General features: G+C 49.4%; 1 protein-coding gene across 1 annotated transcript in view; it reads left to right on the forward strand.

Annotated features, from left to right (window-relative positions):
- The window catches only part of MN1 (MN1 proto-oncogene, transcriptional regulator), a 40,985-nt gene extending 34,833 nt beyond the window's left edge, over positions 1-6,152 (forward strand). Inside the window, exon 2 of the mRNA XM_055722931.1 lies at positions 614-6,152. Within this exon, the coding sequence (XP_055578906.1) occupies positions 614-798 (185 nt within the window). The 3' untranslated portion in view covers positions 799-6,152. The remainder of the gene's footprint in view (positions 1-613) is intronic.
- Positions 6,153-26,125: the final 19,973 nt, after the last annotated feature.

Genomic DNA, 26,125 nt, shown 5'->3' on the forward strand with positions numbered 1-26,125 from the left:
GCTAGGGACATTCTTTAGGGTGTTCAAGTTAAACTCTTTCAGTGGTTAGCAGAAACTAATGTTGGCTAAAAATCATACGAAGTCCTAAAACAAAGAAATTATAAGAAAAGTGTTACCATGATGCTGCATTAAAAGAGGTAAACAGGGAGGCCTGTGCCTGTAAGAGCCTGATGATAGGAATGACCTGGAGGGTTCGGGGCTGGTTTGGGGAGGTTTCAGTATCAGTTTCAAATAGTGGAGGGTGTGCAGGGCGTGAAAACTCCCCATTGTGCTGCCATCCAGGACAGACATGATCAGCCGTGTGTGCATCCCCAGAGTTCAGACATACTGCTGGTTTACTTTAAAGCAAGTGCATGTGAAAGAGAATATTTCTGGTGGTTTTCTGGCACAGTGAAAAATTCAGCCGAGAAGCTCACTGCGGGGTAAGAGGGAGCTGTACGAGTGGCGGGGATGCTGTGTCCCCAAGCCGGGGGACACTGTGGGTGCCAGAGCTGGGGTGCGAGCTGACGGGGCAGAGGCAGGTGCTGAGATGCTTCCCACATGCTGCCGGTTGTGTGAGTTGCTGTGGTTGCATTGCACTTCTCCTAACGCTCTCTCTGTGAACCCTTTCCAGCCCACGACCTTCCCCCGAGCAAGACCTCGGCCACGGCGCAGACTGGCAGCCACCTGCAGTGCCTCTCGGTCCACTGCACGGACGACGTGGGCGAGGCGAAGGGCCGGACTGCGGTGCCGACGTGGAGGTCCCTGCACTCGGACATCTCCAACAGATTTGGGACTTTTGTGGCCGCCCTGACTTGAACAAAAGAAATTATTTTTTTTCTCTTTTTAATTTTAAAGGGCCGCTACTGCTAGGTGGACTATTTTTCTAGGTTGGTACCTGCTTAGTGGCATATGGACTGGAAAGGGTTAATTTAAAGTAAACCTCAACTTTTTTTTAATCTTCTGCCACAGTATGTTACCAGTGTTAACCCTTCTGCAGTTAGCACACTTTTGCTTAAGATTTTCCTGCTAGACCACTTTTTCCCATTATTCTGTAACTTTGGCATACATTTATAGATGAGGCCTTTTCCTTTTTCATCTCAGCGTATGTCCAAGTCACGTATGTCATAATAAGACAAAGATCCTCCTCCTCCTCCTTCCTCATTTGCTTTGTGTTTCTTCTTTTTTTTTTTTTTCCTTTTGTTTTGCTTTGTTCAGTGCTTATTACAATGGTGATCCTGAAGAACAGCAGTTCAGGAATAAACGCCGGTTAAAGTAAAATGGTCATCATTATGTTATATATTATATTGATACCCAGCTTTTGCCAGTCACATACAAACCAAACAGTTAATGCTCTGTTGAATATTCAGGCAACGAGCCTGCCCTTTCCTGAGAAAATGATGTTCTGTTATTAATAATGTTCAGCCTTGTTTGCTCTCCGCCTTCCCCAGCGAGGTGAGGACGCTCGTTCCTGTATTTACCCTGCTGAAGCCCAGAGACAGAGCTGTCATGAATGGGCTGGTTCAGGCACAGCTGGGGAAGGTGTAGAGAAGTTTCTCTAAATAAGTCTAACAGGAAGTTTGCTTAATAATTAAGAGTCATTGTCTCCCCCACGGAATGGCCGGGCTCCCTCTCCGCTTGCGAGCAGGGGCGGGCTGTGCTCCCCAGCGTGGCTGTAGCCTCCTGGTCCTGGTGATGCTCCCACAGTTCCCACTTTATCACTGCCAGAGAAGAAAAATCTCCCGGAGGCACCGCATGCCTCCTGTGTGCACTGTGCTGTGGCATGGTGTCACGGTGTCCCAGGGCAGGAGCTGGCACCCACAGTGCGGCTGGGTCCATCGCCAGCTGTGGCCGGTGTCCCCAAAGCCCTGCCAGGTGGCACAGCTGCACCCTGCCCATTTGTCACCCCTTTTTAGCTGAAGGAAGATGCTGTCAATGGGAAGCGGGGTCCAGCGTCCCATGTGCTTCTCTGCAGGGCACCCCGGCTCCTGCCACGGCCGTCCCACTGCGGTGGCAGCAGCTGGGGGACAGCCCGGGGAGGGACACCCAGGGGTCTGTATTCCCAGGGTCAGCATTGCCTGATCTGCCAGGGCAGGGAGACCCCACGTTAGACCCTCCTGAACTTTGAGGCCCCGTTTTTGCCACGCATTGAAGAACAGCGTTATAGATGCATACGATAAAAGGAAAACCATACTTCCCTGCTGGTGATAGATAATACTCATTCGAGAAGAAAGTTGGAAGCAGACCAGATAAATACACGACTGACACGATGAGCCGACACTACTGTGGTTTTACGTAACGCTGTGCATTATTTGTGTATCCTCTGTGTACAGGAGCGCGAGCCGTCCCGCCCCGCGCAGGCCAGCTCGCTTTCCTCTGCTCCCTGAAGCTTAATACCACCACGGGAGATTTAGGTTTTAGCTGTGAAATAAAGGTCGGCCTCTCTAGGGTTATTTATTACTCCTGTCATGAATTCACAAAATGTGTCCCTCCTCAAGGGATGGAGTTTGAAGACTGCTTTGTATTTTATCTTCGATGATTGTGCTGGGCCTTTAATTATTTTGAAGTGATGTTCTCAGTAGACACCAATGGAGAGGAATTTCTGCCTAAAATGCCAATGGCACGGGATGGTCTGAAATCCTCACTCGGTTGTGTGTGGCTTCAGAGAGACTCGCAGTGTTTGGAAATGTTATTTGAATGTGCTCTTATTAACCGTGCATGGATTGATTTCCTCTTACGGGTCTGGTCAGTGACTTGACTTTGGATAAATTTGGATAGTTTTGAACCTTGATGTTCAATATTATTTTACTTTTTATTGAAGCTGGAGCTGCCACGAGGATGAGGATTTTTGCTCCTCCTGGGGCAATTGGCTGTGGAGATGCCTCGCACCCGCTTGGTTTGGAACAAAAAGATGGGATGCTTTGTACCTTCTGCAGGCGCGTGCGCCACCGAAAGCTCAGAGCTCCTCCCTGTCCCTGCAATAAAACAGCACCGTCCCCAGTAAAATACCTCCTGGTAGAATAGTTGTCAACCCCCACTCTGCAAGGTGCCTCTGTGCCTGTGATTTCTTAAGTCCCGGTTCACCCATATATGTGATTAATTTTAAATCTTGCCTAGGAAAGCACTTGAGGGCTGGGGCGGCTGTGCCTGCCAGGGGTGAGCACTGCTGAGGTGGCTTCAGCCGCAGCTCCCACCCTGTCCCGGCAGCTCCCACCCATCCCAGCTGGGTGAGTCTTGGAGTAACCCTAGCGAAACTCATGCCTAGACATACAATACCGTGTTTCAGCACTTACAGCTGGAAAATTAGGAAGAGTTCATGGTCTGGGTGGCACGTTCCTGTCCCACAGCAGTGCAACCCTGATGGCTTGCCTCTTTGTTTTTAGTTTTTCCTGCTGTATTCAAGAGAACAGGTTTTTCAGGCTTCCTGAGGTCAGGGATGCACACCCTGTGCTACCAGGGAGAGACCTTTCAGTGAACACTGCATTAGAGATTTCAGATCGCTTTTAAAGAGAAATCCTCCTTTAAGTAGAAATGTGGTGACTCTGTTGGTCTCACCCACCCTTTTCTTCTGTTTTGCTCTCTGCAGCATGTGCTCCTCTGCTGGAGCTGCTGTTCCCCTCCACTTGGAATTTAACTTTTTTCCTTGCTTAAAAAAAATAAAGTGCAAGCAATTCCTTAAAAACCGGTGGAGTCCTCTAACAGTTTTGAATCCTATGAAATGAGGCGGACGGGCTGTACTGAAGCCAGGGCCACGTGTTCAGCTGCTGAGCTGTACAGCATGGAAGTGCGGGGCTGCAGCACACGGCTGCCCCTGGTCATCCTGCGTGGCTGGCGCTGCTGGCCCCAGGTGGCTGCAGCAGTAGGACAGGATTTTTAGATTGTGAGGAGTTAAAAACAGTGGTTGGCTGTCTGCTGGACCTTAATTCGCTGTGTAGTTTTGCTGAATAGCATGGTCACATGCCGTCCTGCCAACCTCCTGCCCATTTGGTCTTGCGTAATTTAAGTAACATTATCAACTGAACAAAAGGAGAGGTTGGGAGCTCTACTGGGGCAGCTGTGAGCAATGCCACGACCAACCTGTGTTTTCATGGTTCCTTTGCTTTTTGCCAAAGATCAGAACAGAAACGGTACATATGACTGACCAGGAGGAGCATCACTTCATGCTCATAACCTGGTGTATTTGGTACTGGCAGCATATGCTGAAGGCTACAACTTTGTTGCAAAGCTCGTGTCACCTGTAGTAATTTCATTGTGCTCATTTTTTTCTATTAATTTGGCACTGAATGCACTGATTTTTTTTTTTTTAACATATATAAAATATCAGCATAGCCCTACGTGGTAAGAATTGAAATGAGTTAATTTTCAGAATATTAATAATACTTCTAACTGAGGCATGTTTGAGAGCTGTAGTTAAAAGCCTGTTGTGCAAGAGGTAAGTTGCACACAAGAGTGGAGAGGGAAACAGAGGCACAGAGAGTGTCAGCCCGAGCTGGGTCAGGGGCACGTTGGTGGCAGAGCTGAGCCGAACCCGAGGTCTGACCTCTGCTCGCAGCGCTTGTTGCTGAGCCGCACGGCTCGAGGCTTGCTTCCTTCAGAGGGTGAGCTGGGGCAGCAGAGGATGGAATTTGAAGAACTACATATTCCCCAAATGAGTGGGTAAAGCCAGAATAACGTAAACTCACACCTGCTTGTCCTATAGGGCTTCCAGATAGCAGGGGTGTTGTACCAAAAAGTCAAGGACCTGTGGTAGATGTGCCATTAAGGGGTGCACAATCTTCGTATTGTGAACAACAGCAAAAATGGGGCTTCACATTTGTTTTGGAGCTGTCTCCCTGCCTCGCCTGGCTTCGGCTTTCCCGTGCAGCCCTGTGCCCAGGTGCCGGGGAGCGTGGACATCCCTGGCCTCCCGACCCAGCTCGCTGACTCCTTTGGTGTTTGCTGAAAGAAACTCTGCACTTAGTCTTCAAGTTAAAATGTAGTGGCAAACTGAGGAAAATCTCTCTTGCATTTAAATTGGGAGGAGTGATAAAAATATCTCTTTGCCAAAAAAAAATTAAAAAAAAAAGGAAAGAATAGGCTTTATTTATTAAATACTCTTACGATTTTTTTCCAGATCACTTTTCCCTAGGGTTACTAGTTCTCTGCTATTCTAGCTCGGTTTTTAGAGCATCAGTGGGAGAGGGTTTAGACTCATTTTTATTTAGTTAAGGATTTCATTGTGTGGTTATGGTGGAAGGGAATGAGCATCAGAATCACGTCATCTGGGTCATTTAGGGACTGTTTCAGATACTGTATGTCTGCGTGGTCATTCTGAGGCTGGCTGGCCTTCCCACACCAGGAATCTGTGTTGGGCTTCCAGGCACCACTGGTAAGGCAAACGGAGGAAGGGGTAAGGTGAGCACAGGTCAGCGAAACGCGTCTGCTGCTAGGAGGGCTGGAGGAGGTGGGGGGAGGTGCAGACAGAAACAAAACTGGTGAATTTTGATTATTTTTGTTAAGCTGCAGTGTAAGGTTTTCTCAACTACTAGATTCACAGCTGTTCAATGGATGGTGTGTAAGAGCATAACCCATTTTTATAGAATTGTTTCTCCTTTATTGCTTAAGGCTAATGGAGGAAATAGTCTAATTTTGTCTTAGAAATTCTCTATTAGAATTGTTGGTTTGAGTCCATCCGCTCATAGATCCTGACTGATGAAACTGCAGGCTGTGATTTCCGGCAGTTACAACTTTATCACTATTTGCTACCCAAGAATATAACAGCTTTAAAACAGCCTTAAGCAAAAGAATGTTATTTCTTTGTACTAAATTTGGTTCCTGGAAAAGAAAAAAAAAATACTCAAAACACTGGTAATCCGTACTGCATAGCAAACTCTTCTGAAAAATGTTATTGCACATGTAAAATATGAAAACTTGACTCTGCTGTGTGTTAAGCAATCCTGTAATCTTTTTCTTTTTTTTCTTTTTTTTTTCTTTGTTTTTTTTTTTATTCTTGTTCAATTCATTTCTGAAATGCTTGGTTGGAAGACTGTGACAATAGCTCATGAAATTGAGTGTTATTTTTCTTCCTTTTTTTTAAATATGTAAAGTGCAGTCTTCTGTATTCATGCATATTGTACATATCTGTATATGTTTTACTGAGCAACTAAATAACAATAAATATGATGTTAATGGTGGCTATTGTATATTTCATACCATGTTTGTTAATTTTTGTAGTAGGTCCTTTTTCCCCTGAGACATGAAGAAGTGAAGCAATACTGTTCACATACAGGTAAACCCTGGCCCTTGTGATGGTTGGTACGACTTTTGCCTGTGATCTGGGGAAATCCTCACTCCAGCTGGCTTCCCTCGCCGGCAGGGCTGTCCCACAGAGCCGCTGGCCACAGGAAGGCGTGGGGACGCGGTTCGTTCCTGGTGCTCCTGGGCTCTGCAGGTTCCTCTCTACCTGCAGTAGGGTGACCACCTGCCCCGGCAGCTCGTGGTGCAGCCCCGCAGCCAGGTCCAGCCCCTTGCTCCTGGCTCAGATGCTGGCTGACCCAGAGATCGCAAAGGTTGGAACTAACCGGCGCGATCAGAAATTACTTTTTAGCTGAAGTCATTTCTCTGATGAACAGCAAATCCATGAGGTTTGCTGAGCCCCTGTCTAGTAAATGGGGCTGGATGAGCAAAGATAAACCTCCTCAGGAGCTGAACCTTGAGGAGGTTCCTCCTGAGTTCGGAGGATCCCAGCTACAAGAGGAGGTTCCTCCTGGCCTTATTGTAAGCCGGAACACTGGGTCTTCCATAGCACTTCTTCTGGTAAGATTTTTGAGCCGAATTCTGTGAATAAACGGTAAACAGGCTAGAGCTTTTTACCAAGATTCTTAAAAATCCATTCATCTCTGTTACTCAGATTTCAAACTCTTCATCCTTTCACATTCCTACGAGTTTTCCAAGGAGGGCTGCAAGAGAAATGTATGATATTTTCCAAGGGGGAAAAAACCCCAAATGCGCAATAGCCCAGGCGCTGTTCAAACACGTCATCTTTGAACTGAAGAAACAACCTTCTGTACTTTCATGCTTGCAGGAAACACAGAAGCAGTGCTCAGCCTCACGTATTTTTTTCCATTTGTTTGGCATGTGCTGAGGTGCAGAAAGCTGTGCAGTGCTCACAGCGCTGCTCCGCACGTTCTGGTGTGCAGCGTAACAGGATGAGCCGCTGCATCTCCTGCACAGCCTGTGAGCTCTGCCCGCATCTCACCAGCTTTTCTGTGTCTGAGACACGTATTCGGTCTCGTCCCTCTACGTTGTTCTTTAACATGAAAAGCACACATGGAAAAATGAAACTATCTTGAGATTCATTTCAAGTCCATTGAGGGAGAAAGCTTTGCTTAATTTTCAAACCCCGATTTTAATATTCTTGAAGGGAGAAAGCAATGCATGGCAGAGAAGTGTAATTTGCTTTAAAGATGTAAACCTCACCTCTTGTAATGGTGGCTGGGTACAGAGCAGACAGAAATTTGTTAACTTTGGCTATAAAAGGCTATTTTGTTTTGAAACATTCTCTCTTATTAAATCTGGTAACTATATGTTAGATACTTTGTAACATTAGCTTTACAAATAAATTGCTTACTTTTTTTCTGTATGTGACCCTTCTGAGAAGTGAATCTATTTTCACAGCTTTTTGCTCCTTGCTGTGTAAGTAGTACACGTTTTCCCCCTCAACTTTCAGCTCAAACCCATTGAAATTATTGAAATTACTTTTTCAGTATTGGTGGGTTTTTTACGTTTGGACTTCTTTTTGATCCTGAGAGAGAAATGTCAGCAGTGTTCCTGGCAGCTGCACAGTTCCTTCTTCACAGTGGAAACCCACGGAAGAGGAGACCTTCCGCTTTCCCCGTACAGCTGCCAGCTCCCCTGTGGGACCGGTGCTGGGTTTGGCAGCAGGGAGCTCTGGGTGTTCCTCATTCCCACTGGTGGCTCCCAACCTCTCTCCAGCCCATCCCCAGAGTCGCTTGTGAGGTGGTGACCCCATGTGTTGAGACCATTGGGACCGTCCCAGCTGCTGGGCATTCGAGGTATTTGGTGCAGTGTCAGTCCCAGCCACTTTGCCCAAACGCTGCCCTGGGGAGTTCTCCAGGACATCTTGCTCATCTCGGTGTGCCCTCCCTCTCTCACAGCATTTCTCTTTCTCCTCTTATCACCTGTGGCTCCGGAGCTTGGAGGGGACAGACCTTCCCACAGCGTGGCCATGGTTGGAGCCACCTTGGTGCTGCCTGGCAAGTGGCTGGGAGGTGAGACTGGCCACAGGGAGCTTCACACACACACACACACACACACCCCAGCTTGTGTAACACAGCGCTGCTCCTTTTAGTGGTTAGTTGTCCCATCAAAACTGGCCATGAGCTCTGTTAGTTGGGTTCACATGGCTTCTCCGGTGCGCCACAGCTGTTTCTCGACAACCAGATCTTCTGTGCAAAGGCTCCTTTTGGTGCTGCCAGCAGCCGGAGCTGCCCCTCCTGTACCAGCAGTGCTCCTCTCTGAGCTCCCAGCTCCGAAAAGTGGCACGAGCTGGCTGGTTGCTGCACATCATGTTAACCGATGAAAACAAACTGGCTGATCTTTGATTTCCTACTCTCTGTACTGGCTTTACTTGTTGTCTGGTAACAGTCATGACCCCCAGTGATGCTGGCACTGCATTTGCTTACACCAAAGACTTGCCTTCATCCTGATGCTCTGTGCTAGAGGCTCATTTCTGGTCTGTGTCAGTGTTAAGCAGGGATTATAGTTTATTAACTGAAGAAAAGCAAGTAGTTGGTCAGAGAGCTTTTATAGTTCTTGCTTTTGTAATCGTTGTTCCCTGTGCCCTGAGACTGTACTGAGAGTTGAAATCTGGCTGTAGCCATGTCTCTTATTCCCAAGCCATTTAACTGATTTAATTATATCCTTTGAGTTATTTTCTGCACGAGGCTTTGGCATTCCTGTCACAAAGGAGACCCTATTAATATGTATTGTATGTTCAGCAGTCAGGGATCCATCAGCAGCGCAGCTGGATCCCATGTGCTGAGATCTGCCCGGCCCCCCCGCGGCCCAGCAGCACCAACAGCCGGGAAGACAAGAAGCCGTGCGGCTCTGGGCAGCTCTGGCCCTGCATCCCAGCCTGCCTGATGTTCTGCCGGGCGGCTGCGAGCGTGGCACAGCGCTCAGCACGGCTCTCAGATGGGTTTGGTCATTAGGTGTTAGAAACCCTTTGCCTGCAGAGCATCCCCTCCCAACCTCTCCGGCTGTGGCAGGAAGATGCATGTGTGAGCCAGGGCAGAGCCACGCACAGCAAAGACGGGCAGAAACGTGTGCTGCGTTGCTCTTTGTGGGCTTCTGTGTGTAAGTCCAGAGTCATTTAAACCCCTTTTTCCCAGGTTGTTGTCTATTACAGACTGCTGCTGGTTTTATGAGAGTATGGGAGAAGGCATTGCTTTCCCTGCAAAGCAAAGTAAATAAACACAGGAATGAAAATTGGGGTTGATTACATCCTTTTGGCTGAGAAACTTGTTAGAAAATGGAATTTTGATGAGATTCTTTTAATATTAATTGAGTAGTTCCAAAAGTCTCCAAGCTACATGCCTGAAGCAGTTACTTTCCTGCATGGTGACCAGAATTTGTAGCCTCCCCAGCAGTTTTAGCTTTATGGCCAATACCATCACATTTATTTTGCTTGTAAAAATGTCTGAAAACTCTTTGCTCAGGTGAAGCCCGTAATACTGTGCCTGCTGGGCAGAGGTGGAAATAGAGGTGATGTCTGTTCTGAGCTGTCCTTCTTTCTGAGACATTGCCAGAGCTTATTAATGATAGTGCAGAAAGTGGAGGTGACAAGACCTGAAGAAAATCATTTAGGTCATCTTTGGTTAATTAGTGCAGGACTGCTCCCTGTTCTCTAATTCCCAGAGCTCTGACCAGCACAACTAAAATTGACAGAGCAGTGGGGGGGGTCTTAACCTTTTAGTTAAAAAAAATAAAAACAACCAAACCGACCAACCCTTTATCCCCAGCTGTCGAGTGGGGATAATGTTCAAGTGATGGAAGGGGAAAAGAGCTCGCCGGCCGTATGAGCTGTGTTGGAATTACACCACCCTTTTTTCTAGCACTTGCAGACAGTGGCGGGTTTGTGCATCTGCAGAACCCAGGCGGGTGGTGCGCAGGGAAGCTGCCAGCAGGGCTCCCATGGCCTCCGGTCCTGGGACGGTGCGTGGCGCACGGGTGGGATGCGGGAGGTGGGAACAGAGGCTCCTTCATGTTCTCACTTGGCCTTGGACACGTAATCACTGCAAAGCCTGTAAGCCATCGCTGAGGCTCATTATTGCCTGCTACATCTCGCTTGTATCACCACCTGTAAAACTGGCACAAGCAAAAAACTGTGAGCCCTGGTTAATGTTTGCTGTGTCCTTTTAGGGGCTAATGTTATTAATCCACAGACAAAGAAGCTGTTGAAATGTCACCCTAGATTTGATGTTAAAACATTAATGTCAATCTTCTTCAAGAAGGAGGCTGGAAAGTTTGGTGTTATGAGGGCTCCTGTCCTGCTGAAATACCCTCAAGGGTTGGTAATGCATTGGGGTTAACTGGCGGAGAATATTCAGTGCTGAGCTTCAGGAGGTGGGAACTTTTCTCAATTTCCTTTTATCCTCTGCAAAATGCCCCTCTCTCCCTTCCCCCTTTCTTCCCCCCACCCCCTTTTCTCTTTATAAAGCTGGAATTCTTCCAGACTCTGCTCTGGGCTTGCAAGAAAACTTTACTGTGTAAATTTGCTCTTTGTGTTGGGAGCCCTTTGTTTAAACAGCATTGTGAGCTTGCTGGGGAGGGATGGAAAGAGGGGGAGCTGGGAGGAAGAATTTGAAAAGCCCTGACCCCTGATGAATAAAATCCAGCACATTAACACATTCTTCAATAAATTCATGATTGCAGATAAGGTGGGAGTCCCCAGGGCCGGGCTTTTCATTAACCCCCTGCTGACTAACCCAAACAGACGGCAGTGTTTTGTTAGTGTGCTAGGACAAGCAGACCCCTTTTGTGGCTGAGGGGCTGAGTGCACATGGGGAGATCTCCTATAGGAAGCCAGGTTACAAAATGGGACTCTATTTCAGAACAAACTCCTTTTGGTTAGTTTGATGAGATTACAGAAGGGAAAAGGCTTTAACAAGGGGTTTATTGAAGCTAAGTAACTGTTCTGAATACAGTGAGGACCAGGGCAGAAAACATATGATTCCCAAGTAAATAGACGCCTCTACAGTATGGCTAAAACAACAAAGCTGGACATGCTCAGCGTGGTTATTATGTGGTGTGCAGGGACACTTGGAGGCTTGAACATGTGTGGGACTCCTGTGATAACCTGTGCACAGCACCAGGCATGTGGCCTGGCACCGCTGGCCAGGGCTGCTACAGCACCGACACATCCCTTCCTGTCCCTTTGCATCCACACACCACTCCGGGCTGCAAAGCCGAGTTCATTCTTTTGCAACAGGCCGTTTAACCTCTGGCAGCCTCCAAGCTGTGAGGGTGCAGGTCCAGTGCTGCATGTTCACATGGCGGAGGGCTGGCAGGGCTCGCCACCTCCTGCCCACGCAGATCTTTGTGTCGCCTGCAAGCACCATGCAGCGAGCCAGGCTGGTGTCCCTGCTCCTGCTGGAAGATGGTCAGGTCCTCTACTCCCCGTTGCTGGCAGTCCTGCTCCCTCCCTAGGAATGCTTGAGCAAGCTTTCATCCATTTGCTCCTGCTCTGGGACTACCCTTTTGCTTGAATGACTCCCTGTTCTTCCCCACATTCATCCATCCAATGCATTTGTATGGAAGAGCTGTGTCACTTCTCAGCCATGCTGCAGGGCACAAGGTGAGCTGGGCTGTTAGCCCCTGCACACAGGCCAGCCCTGTGCCCCCGGCACCCCTCTTTGCACCTGCTGTGCCTCGGAGGCACCCCAAGAGTGGCCCAGCTACATCTGGTGTCCTGGCCAGCCACCCTGTGCTCTGCAGCACACTGGGGTGGAGAGAGGTGTTAGAGGGATGCATGTGCTATGTGTCTGCAGCAGCAGGAGTTGCGCCTTTTGCAATGTTTAAGCTTTGAAACCTTATTTGTTCTTGTTTCTGGGTGGAAAGCTTACTCAGGAAATGTTTTGCTTTTAGAGACCTATCCCCAAAAATGCCTCCCTCCCACACTAGGAAGATCTTCTGGGTTCTTTATTAGAATATTTACATTTCAAATGGTCTGAATTCTGTGGCCTGTGCTCCCCAGTCTTGGTCTGGCAAGCAACTCAGCATATCACTCAGCCCAAAGAAATGTGTTTTGAGATGAAACCCAGAAAAACTGTGAGTTTGTCTCAGGTTCCTGCTGCCTGACAGCAATAATGCTGTGCCTTTCTCAGGGAGCCGTTGCGTGAGACTGCCCATCTCCCTGAGAGGTAATGTGCCCAATTAATAAACTCCAAGCCTTTTGCAATATGGCTCATGCACAAGTCAATTGGATCCTGTCCTTTGGGACTAAAACCAGGTGTTCTGCATGGACCCCGGCATACCTGCGTATGGAACGGGCCTCCTGCAGATGATGGGCACTTGCATGTCCTGCCAGCCGCTGGAGACAGCACTTCTGCACAAGGGATCTGCATCACCAAAGGCTGGAGGCTGCTGGCAGCATCAGCCCTGGCAGCTCCTGCCCTCTGACTTTACAGACCTAATCTTCTTCTAACGCTGCTTTTTTGGTGTGCAATTTCATTTACCTGTGATGGAAGTTAAGAGTTCGAAATTATTTCCCATTGCTGCTAAAGAAGCATTTTGTTAATTCCCATGGAAAAGAATTCCTCTCTTTTAGAGGAACTGAAGGTGTTCTAGACCTGACTGTGCTCCTGGCCCCATTGGCACTGCATCTCCTCTTGTAAATGCAAGGAAACACCACATGCATACTTGGTTGAACCTTCCTAGGGAGAAGAGTGAGGAATGAGTTATCCTTTCTTGCAAGCTCCCTGCCCTGCCCATGGGCAGGTCCCACGAACAAGAGCTGTTCCTGCAGCTCCAGAGAAGCCAGCCTAGCTGCAAGGAGGACCAGTGGGTGGCAAGGCTGTTTGAGGCATGAGCATTTTGGGTCAGGGAGATCTTGGCCTCCCGTGTGTCGTGGTGGGTCTAGGTGATGCTGGATTTGGATCACAGCACTATCTGTACCTCTGCATGTGCCTGGTACAGCCTCAGGCTTTGTGCTCCACTGCTCACCAGCTCTGCTGGCAGCTCTGTGGCAATACTGCTGAAACAGTTGATGATTTGAGCCTGAAATCCCTTATAAACAAATGCCATGTCTGCTGTGACCTTCCCTCCCAGCAGCACTGTGAGCAAAAGTGGCAGGGGCTGCTTTTCAGCCCCTATTTAGATTTCCAAAGTTAATAAAAATAGAGACACATCTATTTTATTTGTATTTAAATCAAACTATCTCAATTCATGGACCCTCAAGGTTCCTTATTCTTGATGCAGTGAGATTCGGACTTGCCAGTTTTCCTAATTAACGGCTGATACCCCTAGCTCTGAGGTCTCCTTGCGTCTAGCACTGCATGGATTTTGGCCTGAAATAACCCCAGTGGCTTGCGCTGCGTGTGGATAACCTCCTAAACGTGTTTGCTATGGAAGCTTGATACACCTTATCAAGGCTTTTGCTTACAAGCCCTAGTGAAGGCAGCTTGTTGTGTTGAGAGATTACTGCTGCTTCAATGCAATTTAATATTTTACCATTGCTGCATCTCATCAACAAGAAGCACCTGGAAGAGGAAAATCCTGGTGGTTTGGGAACGTAGAAACAATGGGCTCAGGCTCTGGCTGCGGACCCCTGTGAATTGCTGCCTGTTTGCCTTGTGCCAGGCTGAGGAGCTTTTCCTTCTGAAAATCCCCCAAAGCCCTCTCCTGGTGATGCTGTCCTAGTGAAGGGAGTGGGTTTAATGTTTTGCACATATGGTTCTGCGCGGCTGACATGTTTGACTGGAAGGAGCAGTTGCAGCTCCTTCCCATGGAAAATCCATCTGTTCACCTGAATTGCCTGGTGCGTGGGGTCTCGGTGCTGGGGCAGGGGCAACAGCAGAGTGGGTATTATTTGCCGTGCACCCTGCTCGGCTGAGTGATGCTGTGCCATGCTGGAGGTGGTTAGGAGGGGTCACGCAGGCATGTTCCTCCCCTTCCTTTTCCTTCACTTATTATTTGAGACTTTGCTTTGTAAGAAAAGGCTATTTTTTTATATGTTGGGGCTATGTTATTTATTCCCCTCAACTGTGTTCATGCTCTGCAGAGGGCTGCAGAGCCCCTTGGAAAATCCCGGAGGGCAGCCTGTGCCGGAGGGCCAGGGCCCATTTGCCAGGGCTGGCCTTGGTAGCAGGGGACTGCAGAAATGGTCTTTTCAAGGTGGAGGTCTGAGGATTAATCTGAAGGCAAAGTTTTGTGTTTTTTCCCCCCCTGGAATAACTTAAGTTCAGCTCTTTTCAGGCATTGTCCAGCAGGACTGCAGAGGGATACTGGTGAGGCAGTGGGAGCATGCTCACCGCTCCCCAGCCAGCCCCAGGTCTGCTGAGCCCTGCTGAGCTGAATGTGGGTGCTGCCTGCAAGACTGGTGCCCATGCAGGTGATGACCATGCTTGGCTGATGTCTGCTCATCCCAGCAGGATCTCAGGTCGGCCTTTCTCATGGACTGGCAGCATGTGCTAGTGCCAGTAGCCCACCCCCAGTCTGTTCTAGGGTGTTGTTTCTTTCCATCCTGAGCAGGCTATTGTTGAACTGATGGTTGCTGGCCTGGTTGGGAGGGAGATCAGTCCTGACGCTGCCTCCCAGCTCGCTGGTCCATCCACATGTGGCTGCAGCAGTTCTGCCACCCGCATGGCCAGCACATGCCCAGGCAGGGCATCCTGTGCACTCCACTCAGAAGTAACATGTGGCCAAGGGATGGCACAGGTAGCTGCTGACCTGACAATGAAGGCATTTTATCTTAATTTGAGCTGTTAAGAAGTATCCCTTTTTCTGTGATTTATGGCTCAAGATCAGGCCAGGAGACTCACGCTGGTCCAGCACAGCTCGGAGGGAGCGTTCCTGGTCGGGCCCCAGTGGGGCCGTTACAGCCTGTGACAGGGCTGGCTCGGCCTTTCAGCACTTTAAAGACTGTTTGTGTTTGATGGGCTGATGCGTATCAAATGCAATCCAGCTTCCCACTGTCTGCTCTGTCAGCCCCCTGATGTTGGCCTTTGACAGATAAAGCACCCCCTCCCCGAATTTCTGATTTCACACTGATGCACAAACATTCTTTGGCAATTTGAGCCCATTGTATTAAAGTAGTTAAATTCCTTAAGCATGTGCCTCTGAGCATACAGTGGTGATATTCATTACAGAACTATCAGTGTGGTGGCAGTGCTGGCTATCTGGCCATTTCAGAAGATCTGTAGCAGTGACGGTCCATCAGACCTTGAGCCAACAGGAAAGCTCATGCAGGCTGCAGGTGTGCCCACACCACAAGCATGCAGAACTGAGGATGCTGCTGCATGTACTGAAACACACCAATGGCCTTCGCTGTCGGTAGCACTGCTGCAGCGTGCACATCTGTATTTTAGGGGGTGTCCTCATCCTTTGTGTGTCTGAGAAGCCATACTTGCCAAGCTCAAGGAGTCTGGGTTGTGGACTGGCCACTGTGGCAGTGGAGTGTGTGTGTGAATGAGGAAGTGTTAAAACAGTAGCTTTCTTGCTGAATGCCTTTGCCTTTATGTTGGACCCCAGAGAAAGGACTCTGGCCATCCTAATTTCAGCGCATGGTGGGACTTGGCTATTGGACCTGGTCTGGCAGCCTCTTTTCCCACCCAAGAGTGCCTGCTGGGTCCAGGAGCAGCCTGGGAATCAGGAAAAAAGGTCCCAGGAAGGGAAGCAGCTTTGGCAAATGCAAGAATTTAATTGTTCTTTGCTAAGTGGGAGAGCTGGAGGGGGGGCACAATTGCTGGGGTCTGTTACAGTTCTGCATCTGATCTGCTAGTCCTTGCCTCAGAAACTACCCTGTGTGATGTAGTCACTTGTGAGTTAAGATTTAGTTTCAAATGTCTTAAGTTATTATTGATGCTTGAAAAGGTTACATCTGCAACTCATTTTCTATGTCATTGACGTTCTTTTCTGACAAATAATTTCAGAAATATGCGGCAAGATGTTTTGGCCCACAAATGCTTCAGCTCACCAAGTGTGCAGACCACATCTTTACACAGTTTGTAAGAAAAAGCTTAACTCCTCATGTGCTTTTACAGCTCTGCCGGCCTCAGTGAAGCACGAGGGTGATACAAAGTGCTTGCTGCTGACAGACCTTGCTGCTAGTGCACTGCCCACGTGGGTGACATGAGGCATGGTGGAGCAGAGGGTGCAGGGGCAGGAGTGCTGGCCCTTCCACTGCTCTCTGTCGGGGCTGGCATGGGTTGGGGCTGTGGAGGGCTGGCCACATGCCTCTCTCCAGTGCTGGATGCACAATGGAAACCCAAGGGAAGAAAACTGGTAGGTGACCTGTTCTAGTGACAGCCAACATCCTTGGTTCTAGAGAAACATGATTTGGGAGGGGAGTACTTTTGGGTGCCAGTCCTCTGTAGGTTTGTTGACACCCAGGCTTTAAAGTGCAGGTGTTATGTGGTGTCAAGATACGGAAGAGCTTTGGACATCATGAAAGCAACACACCTAAAAGAGAGGATTCAGTCATTTTGCTGGGATAATCACTGCTTGCCACTGCATTCCAGTGGGCTGCTCGTGGCTGTGGCTGGGCCACTCTGTTACTCGGATCACAGGAGTGCTCCTGGCAGCTGTACAATGGCAGAGGGAAGTGCTTTCACTGGGCTTCCCAGCTGCTGTCACAACGCGGTAATGATTTCAGGGAGACATAATCCAGATTGCTTGAATGAGAGAGCAGTAAGTGACCTTGGCTTTCTGGTTAATGCCCAGGTGTGTGAAGGGAAAATAAGAGAGAGTTGCCTCCCTGGAATCATCATCAAAGGCAAGCTTCATTCATGTAATTTGGAAGGTGGAACTTGCCTTTTTATTTACCAAGCACTGCTGATGTCCAAAATAGCATTTATATCAGATGGGAGCTTTTAAGTTCTGCTTAGACAGGGCTGCTGACCTTCTTCTGGTCTTATTAAATGTTATGCATTTGACACACTCTCTTCTGTTATCTAAATTACCAGCCTGGCTGAGAAAGGTGGCTGCTGTAGTGAGCTGGGTGAGGTTAGATGTCATCTCAATGTCTCTGCTTGATGTGCCTTTGCAGGCAGAGCTCAGCGGGAACTTTGCTATTGGGATGAAAGCCGTAGCTTAACCTATGGGCGGTTTGAAATAACTTCATTGTAGAGTGGTATCCAGAGTGAAGATGGGACTCCACAGGAACGCTTCCCTTTCCCCAGCTTGCCTTTGTTGTTGCTACTTTGGTGAATATTAAGAGGGGTTGCTGACCCTTGCAAGCCTGCGACCTCTGTATCTGAAAGGCTGGTGGAGAGGAGCCTTCTTCTCAACCTTGCTGAGCCGATCTTTCCCCAGCGCTCTCCTTTCTTTGCCGGCACGACACTATGGAAATGCAAGCTATGGAAATGCACCTTCAGAGCTGCCACCCTTGGAGCAGATTCGGTGCACTCCCGCTATGTGTGGCTGACTGCTCTGCTTTGCATCCCTCAGGCAGGGTCATGCCTTCTCCGGGAAGGGAATCAGCAGGCAGTCTGGCTCACATCCTGCAAGTAAGACCTGGTGGATCATGTGGCTGATAAGAAGGTCCAAAAAGTGCAGAGGAAACTTATCTGGGAAGAATGTGGGAGGCACGCAGCTAAAGGCTGCACATGTATCTAAGGAAATCACATACAAAACTCTGCAGTGACTCACCTAGGTGGATTGTCTGTGCAGTAGCATTGCTTGTGCTGTTACACTCTGCATGCATAGGCTGCCTGTCCATCACTTGCCATCTTAATGCCTGGTTCTTCCATCATAAATGTTAATACTTAGAATATCATTCATTAGTTTTGGAGAAGGCAAAGCAGGGGATCAGTCTTCCAAAATGCCCATCTTGAACGAGGAATTTTCCATTTGGAAAGCAGGACAATGCAGGTATGGAGAGAGGGACTGCTTCTGAGCTGCAAAGTGCCTTCAGGAAAAGGAGGGATCAGAGCTGGATGTTCCCAGTACCAGACACGGGTGTCTTGTACCAGAGCCAGACTGTACTGCAAACATCATGGGAAAGGCAATGAACAATGGAGCAAATCTGCCCCTCCACCCCTGCTGTTCTCGCCAGTAATGAAGTAGTAAGGTGTGAGTTTGACATACCTTGTCATAAATAGCCATTGAAATCTAAGACTTTTACTGATAGCCTTTGCAGAAGACTGGGAGCTGGAAGCTCTGGCTCCAAACCCTGTGCTTTAGCAGTTAATTGTTTCTTTTCATATTTTCTGAGAAGATGCCCAGTAAGGCAAGGCAACAACTTTAAAAATTGCATCTCTTATGGTTAACACAGCTGATTTGAGCGCCCAAAGTCCCTGTCATGGCTCTGAGAAAGCATAATGTCAAGGTAGATGGTAATGTAGTGATAGCAGTCTGTCTCTTTCATCTGTGTTGTGAATGCTTTTCTTAATGACAGTAAATGTTTGTCCTTCAGCTAACAGAGGTTTGTTTTCTTAAAAATTTCTAGCATACTGGATTACTGTAATTTAGTTCTTGTATTTGTATTTTACACTTGTATTTTTTCCATCTTACTTTTGTTCCCACTCTGCAGTGCTGAGAGTTTGACATTGTACCATCTTCTTTTCATGTGGAATCATGTCTGCAGAGTGGAAATTCACCTCCTGTTCTTGCAGCTCAAGCTGTGAGATCTTTTTGCAGAGAGGAAGGCATGTCATGAACAGCCTTTCACGAGGTCCCTGCCCCATCAGCTCTTGAGATTCTTTGAACTTCTCTCCCTTTGGGGATCTGTGCTTTGCTGCCTAAGAACTGTCAGAGGATGTTACTGTTTTCCTCTGTTTGGTGAGGATGTCCCCTAAGATGTTTTCCCCATTAATCCAGCCGCATTAGGAAGTGCAGTGCAAGACTCACACTGCTTAAGTGAATCTGGTCTTGGTGTTGGAGCCCTCATGATGGACAGTAATGAGATGCTGAATGGATTTGTAATGAAAACTCAACTGGCTGAGTGTGCGGGGTGGCAGTACACTGGCTGCTGTAATCTTTCTGCTTTGCAAATATGTTAGCAGCCATGAAGATTTTTTTAATGTTTCAGGATATTTAGGAAAGTTTTGTTTCAATAAAATCTCCCAAAACATCTCCCAGGCTTCTTCCTGTACAATATCTGTCAGCCTTTTGGGATCAGTCAATATTAATTGGAGACGCTTGGGAATTTGTTTGAATATTACAGTGCTGTCTGGTCTGTATGGCCAGACAGACAGATTTACTGTAGCAATTCTCCTTTGTGAAATCAGAGGTGTTTCTCTCCGCCCTATCTGCCCTCTTAGAGTATGGCGTTTAGTGGATGCCCATAAGATAGATGTGCTAATGAAGGCATACAATTTTTGAAGGAGAAGGTGGTGGGGTTGAATTCCTCTCCTAGGCTGTTCTGTTGTCATTCACCTCACCACCCCCTCACATTCTCTAGAGATGTCCATGTTTATCTTGTCTGCGTTTAGTTTTCCAGTCCTCTTGGCTCTAAAGACCGTGCTGCATGCTTCCCTTTCTGAAGTCCTCGTTCAGTTGAGCTTTGGACACTCCGGATAAAGGAGCAGTGCTTTTCAGTGTTACAGGGGTCTCGTACTTGGCTTGTTATTGCCGTGCTTGCCTTTTCCATGGAGGTTTGAGCCCAGTTACAGCCAGTGTAACCCACTGTGGCGGGCCCAAAGCAGGGAGCCCTCCTGCCCCTCTCCCCTGCCTCCGGGGGTCTCCCTGCACACCAGCCAGCACTTTGAGTTCCCTCCTGGAGAAGAAGGCCTGGCCCGGCCAGCCGAGCACCTTCAGGGCTAGCGTGCCTCCCAGGGCTGCCGCAGCCGCCCCTCAGAGCCACCACGCCAAGGGCACGGCACCAGCACCGGCGGGCTGAGGGGCGGCTGGTGGGGCAGGCGGTGGCGGGGGGGGTCTCGGCAGTGACCATGGGGACCCTGCCCCTGGCTCCCCAGGTGCCTGACCACAGACCATCCGTGGGGCTGCGTCACTGACAGCGCGGGCCCGCCATGCACCGCCCAGCCTGGTGGCTGCCGTGCCAAGGGGCCCTGGCTGGGCACACACGGCGGGGACCTGGCCTGGCCAGCGCCTAGGCCCAAGGGAGCGGTGGCACCGGGGAGGCAGGAGCGGGCTCCTGGGCTGCCATGGTGTAGATGCCCACGCAGGTAAGCACTTGCTGTGGTTCCCCTGTCAGGGCTGGTGACAGGCTGTGTGAGGAGGGCCGGGCTCTGCCAGGCCGCCCCACGTGTGGTGGGTCGGGGTCAGAGGTGTGAAGGCACTGAGGTCAGGCCCTGCGGGGGCTGCGGTGGGCGGCGTGGCTGCGGGGCTGCTGGAGGTGGTGAGGCAGCGGTGGAGCTGGCTTTGGCTCCACTGGTAGCCTTCTGGGGGAGAGCGGCGTGCTGGGCTGGGCTGCTGGGCTGGTGTGGGCCGTGGGCAGGCCAGGACACGGGCGGGAGAGGGAAGGGGTGCGCTCCCTCGTGAGGCTGAGGGGCTGGGGAGGAAGGTGGATGGGGCTGAGGAGCGGGGAGGGCGGAGGTGGTGGGGACGGAGCGCTGTGGGGAGAACAGGTTCAGAGGGTCCTTAGGCCCACCGGCCCCTGTGCGCTGCCACAGGTTTGTAGCCTCCACTGACAAATGGCACGGAGTATGTGTGGAAAGAAGGGGCCAAAATGATATTCTGTTATGGAACATTCTCGTTCTAGTTGCTAGAAGCTTCCTGCTGATCTCTAGCCTGGGTTTATTCCTGGCCTGCTCCTCCTTCTGTGTTCCCATGACAGTTTCCCATCCCTTCAGTTTCCATAAGTCTTCTCTTTCCCAGTGGTTTTCTTTTTCTGTACTGTCAGTGAAGCATCCAAACACACTTATTTTAAGGCTGGGTGATGCTAGCATCTCTCGTGGGGTTGGTTCTGCAGTGCTTTCTCAATCCTGGTTGCTTGGCCCCTGTTCTGGTTGGGCTCATCTTTCTCAGCTCTGGGTGAGTGTCCTCTGGTGTTTTGTGAGCTTTGCTACCTGCAGCTATAAATAGATGAGGAAATACTAATATTTTTTTTAATACATTTTTGTGTGTGTGTGTGTGTGAAAGGAGTGCAGGCAAATTTCTGTACAATCTAGTAAAGGGAGGAGTGATGCTCTGTAGGTGTTCTTCAGTGCCACATGCTCTGCCCTGACACATTCCTGCAGGCATCCCCAATGTAAGACGTGTGTGAGACCCTTCACCTCACTTCAGTCTTCACCAGCCTGAAATGGTCCCTGTGGCCAAGGCAGTGATAGAACAGGGTGCGTGTGCCCAGTCACCCTGTGGCCAGCAGCTGCTGGCCAGGGACCTGGTGTGAGCCATGTGGCAGTGCTCACCCTCCTGCTGGCAATGCTTTGCCTAACATGGCGGGGACACCGTCATCGACCTTTGCAGGTATGTGGTGCTGTCCTGGTGGTGCAGATGTGGGAACCTTCACTGCCCTTAGCTGTCCTGTCTGTGGCTGGATGGCTTCCACATTTTGGGATGAGGCAGGTGAGTAGGCAGTGCTTCCTCACAGGAGGGTGTTACCTTTCCAGTGTGCACACACCTGCTTTGTTTTAGAGGAGGGGAATTAATTGAAGTGACTCAGTAGATTTCTTGCTTGGATATAATATGAACTGTATCCTCAGAGTAAGAGGATTTGTGGTCTGCTGGTGGGTTGTGCTCAGAATTACTGTTCATTTTCCGTTGTTGTTGAAGGTCTAAATGAGCTTTCTGGCTGTAATGAGATCAGTGTGCACAAGGGTTTGATAGAGCTAATCACAAAGAATACCTTTTCCTACCAGAGCAAACGACATGAGAGTGTTAGATTTTAGGGCTGACTTCAGCTCCTGGCAGGCAGTGGTGGGAGCCAGGTCTGCAGCCCTGGTGCCACGTGGAGCTACGGACACAAAGCGAAGCAAGGGGAGGGCTGACCTTGGCCACGTGGCCCATCCACCTGCCTCAGGGATGCTGCTGGGTCCTTAGAGGGTCACGGGGGATTGTGGTGGGGATTTGCCTACTTGAGGAAGGAGGAAACTGCCCGATTTCAGATTGAACCTCTACATTTTCTGAACAACTAATCATGATTTCCCTCATATTCCCAGGCTATCTGCTTGCACTGTGTACTTAAAGCGATGTTTTCTGTGGTGTTTTTCTCAATGAGATAATGGAAAATGCTGCTTCTACCTCAGGTTTGATTCGTGCTTGTGGGAAGATCATTAATTTCAAGCTATAACCACAGCTAAAAATTATATTGCTTCTTAGACCTCCGCTTCGTTGCCCAAATAAAAAATGGCAACATGCAGACTTTCTTCCAGGGAGACTTATAGCAGGGGAGTGCGGTGCTGAGGTGAGTTGGACCTGCAGCTTGGCTGGTTTCAGTGGTAGCTGTGGGAATGTGGCTGGTGCCTTGATGGAGCAGGCATAGTTGCTGTGTTTTTTCTGACTCGTCCTTTTATTTGAAATAATTTCTTCAACTGGTTCAGACTTGGTTTCTTAGCTTCCTTCTTGGCTCTGTGTTGCAGTTCCCCAGGGTGGCCGGCAGACAGCCTCCCATGGGAGCTGGTGCCTGCAGACAAACCCGTCTTTGGTTCTTTGTGTGCAGGGACCCAGCCAGCCCTCCTGTCTACTGGAGGGGGGAAATCTTCCTGAATGTTTGGTTTTTAATTCTGGTCATTTCTTTGTAATTTGCAGAGTAGGGGCAAGATCAATAGAGTCACTTTGTAAATTGGTGATAGGAAACATAATTAACAGTGTTAGGGATTTAGCTAATAGTGTCGGTTAGGAATCCTAAATAACCTAATTTGTGACGTGGCTTTTGACTAGGGATTTGGCTGACTTGATCAGGTGAAAGTAGCAAGTGAGACACTTGTCACTTGTTCATGGGTGGGAATATGGATTAACCTGAAAAAAGCAAACGTGTGTGAAGTGTGTGCGAGATGCTGCTAGTACAGGAGGCTTTGAGGTGTGAATCACCTTCAGAGCCTTTGGGCAATGAGATTAAAACCTGTAGATAAATAACCACACGTAGAATCTGTGGTTATTTATGTTGTGCAAGTTGTGGACAATTTCTTGATTTGATGATGATCCTTGGCAGCAAGTAGGCATTTCCAGGCCTTCCTTCCACCTGCAGTCTGTGGGTGCTGATGGCCTGCAGGCTGCAGGAGGGTGAACAAGGAATGTCCAAGCTGACACTGGGGCAAAGCAGAGTGCTGTGACGTTGTGCTGGAGGAGCCATTGCTTTCCCTTCCCTGGGGTGTTGGGCTGCAGGGGGGAACAGAGCCACTGGCTGAGGCAGGCTTGGGGATGGCAGTGCCTGCACAGCTGTCCTGCATTGCCCCAGCCCAGCAACTTACCTTCAACAGCCTTTGCTGAGCCCTGAGCTGCTACCTTGCTGGTGGAAGGGCCTTCGGACGATGGGCTGCTTATGAATTACTGTGCAGCCCACAGCTGTCAAGAACTAGCTCCCCTGCATTGTTGGACCTGGAAAATGTTTGTGGTCTAGTGTAACAATTACATAACAAGTCACTTAAACTGCACTTTAACGTATGTGAAAGCAGAGCAAAGGAGGACCTTGTTGGTGTTTCTGGGCTCCTGCAGCATCTCAGGCCAGGAGTATATGAGCTCCCCATCCCTGTCCATGGAGCCAGTGCTCCAGAGGGGTCTCCTCTTCCCCCACAGCTCTGCAGCGCCTGGCTGGGGGCTCCCCAGGTGCTGTGCTGGTACCAGGGCTGGTGTCGAGGAGAGCTGGTGTGTGTTCGCTCCTGCAGTCACACCCAGGGGCCCTGTCAGTCCTTTCCCAGTGTGGGCTGTGCTGTTGCAGGTGAGAGGAGGGAAGGTCAGAGGTGGTGGCTGCTCTTGGTGGATTTTTTGGGGGAGGCCTCCTCTTGCATGGGGCCCTTGCCGATGGCTGGGAGAGAAGGCAGCAGTCTGGAGCTGCTGGAACGCTGCACTCCCGTCGGCTCAGGGGGCAGGGTGGGATGGGGCCAGGGCTGGGCATGCTGTACCTCTGTGTCTCTCCTTCCTGCTCCAGAGGAGGCTCAGCCACCCGGCCCCGTGGCCATCTCCTGTCATGCCACACAGTTTTATTGGTGCTGCAGCACGGCTCTGGCTCCTCCATGGAGGGCGGGCAACGCAGCGGTGGGGCTGTGCCCATTTCACCCATTCTTTGGAGGCACGGCGGGGAATGGCCCTGGTTGCTTCCATGCTGCTGCCTGCTGGGCCTGGATGTGACGTTTGGCTGGTGCTGCAAGGCCACCAGGACTGTGGAGCTCTTTCTCTGCAGCTCATTCTCCTGGGGCAAAAATTGCATGTCTTAAAAAGCATTTAATAAACTAACAATGGCTTGAAAGGAGGCAGTGAACAAAGAGACATCCCAGGGAAGGCAGTGAAAAGCTGGAGGAGGAGAACCTGTGAGGAGTATAGACATAAAGCTGCTTGCAGGAGGGTGCTGGCTTCACCTTCTCGGGTTGAGAGCTCCAGTGCCACTGTCCCCCCATTATCCCTACTCATTCTGAACTGGTGGCGGTTAGCAGGGTGCTTAGTGCCAGCGGTTTGTAATCCCGTTGTATATTGTAAAGCAGAACCTGAGCCTCTGATTTATTTGCATACTGCGGAGCAAAGGGAGGGAATGTGCTCGAGCGCTTCCTCTGACTGAAGCGGGATGGGGACTTTGGGGAATAAATAATGTGATGACACCAGGACTTATACGCTTGTTCAGCTGCATTGATTTCATTCAAAGGGTCTTGCAGTTGTATTGATCTGGGTCTTTCTGTTACCTGCAGAGCCTGGGGAGTGGGAGGGCTGGTCCCAAACACATGTGAGTCCATGTATGCTATTTTAGCAAAGCCTCTAGTGCTTTGCACACAGCTGCTCGGCAGCTCTGGGGTGTTTGCTCAGGTGCCTGTGTAGAGGAAGGGTCTCCCCAAAGAGTTATGTAGTTAATCATTGCTAGTTGCCCATTATGGATGGGCCAGCAAGAACCTTGGTATCTGTTTATATACTTTAATTACTCCACTGTAAATGAGCCAATGCACAGGCTAACCTGACAAAATTAATAACAGCAAAATACCCTGAACACCCCCATTCCCACCCTGGTCTGTTTTTCCTATGTGGTTGTCCCATGCCAGAGCTCCTTGCCCCTGTAATGGGGGAAGAAGCAGTCTTCAGGGTCACTTACTCTCCCTGGCTGTGCCAGGCCTTGTTCGCCCCTGACCCTCCTGGCTAACCTCCTCATTCTTAACTGGGGGCTCTGCTCTTGTCTCTCAAGGGCTAAACTTGTTAAAATGAATCACATTTGGCATATCTCCCTGTGGTGCCTCTCCAGATAAAAGTGGTCCCAGCTCGCATGCTCTATTTTTGTTTTGTTTCTGTATGTGACAATTTTCTCCATACAAAACCCTCTTTTGTCAGTTTGTAGAAGAGATTATGGGGAGACAAGAGCCTGCCTTTTTTATATCCATCTTGCGCTTTCTCATGGCTCCACAAATGGCATTGTTCATGGCCAAGGAACAATGACATTTTTCTGTTCCCATATCTGATGTGATTAAAGGAGCTGCAGAGCAGAAGTTACACTGAAGATTATAATGAACAGAGGAGACCTTGCTCCTGGACATAAGATGTGAGGGAAGATTTTAACCCTGGACTTGCTTCCTGTAAAATAAATCCCCTTTTTTTCTAATCTGCAAAAAATGTCTGAAATTATGCCCTTGATAAAGACTGTAAGTGGACAAAGTGCACCCTTCATGCACTCTCCCAGCCCCAGAGTGCCTTCACGTTGGGCTCAGTGTGACAGCAGCCACCCTTGCTCCCCAGGGTGCTGCATGGCCATGGGCAGAAGAGTGCATTTAGATCAAAAAACACAAGGAAAAAGCTTGCCAGCAAGCTGTTAGGTGTGGGGCTGTAGCCTTTTTAGAAAAACCAGAGAGAAACTTGGGTAAGATTTTTAGCTGAAAGGGACCAGAGACATCTG

Source organism: Falco cherrug, chromosome 1 (genome assembly GCF_023634085.1).
Source record: "Falco cherrug isolate bFalChe1 chromosome 1, bFalChe1.pri, whole genome shotgun sequence".
Classification (NCBI taxonomy): Eukaryota; Metazoa; Chordata; class Aves; order Falconiformes; family Falconidae; genus Falco; species Falco cherrug.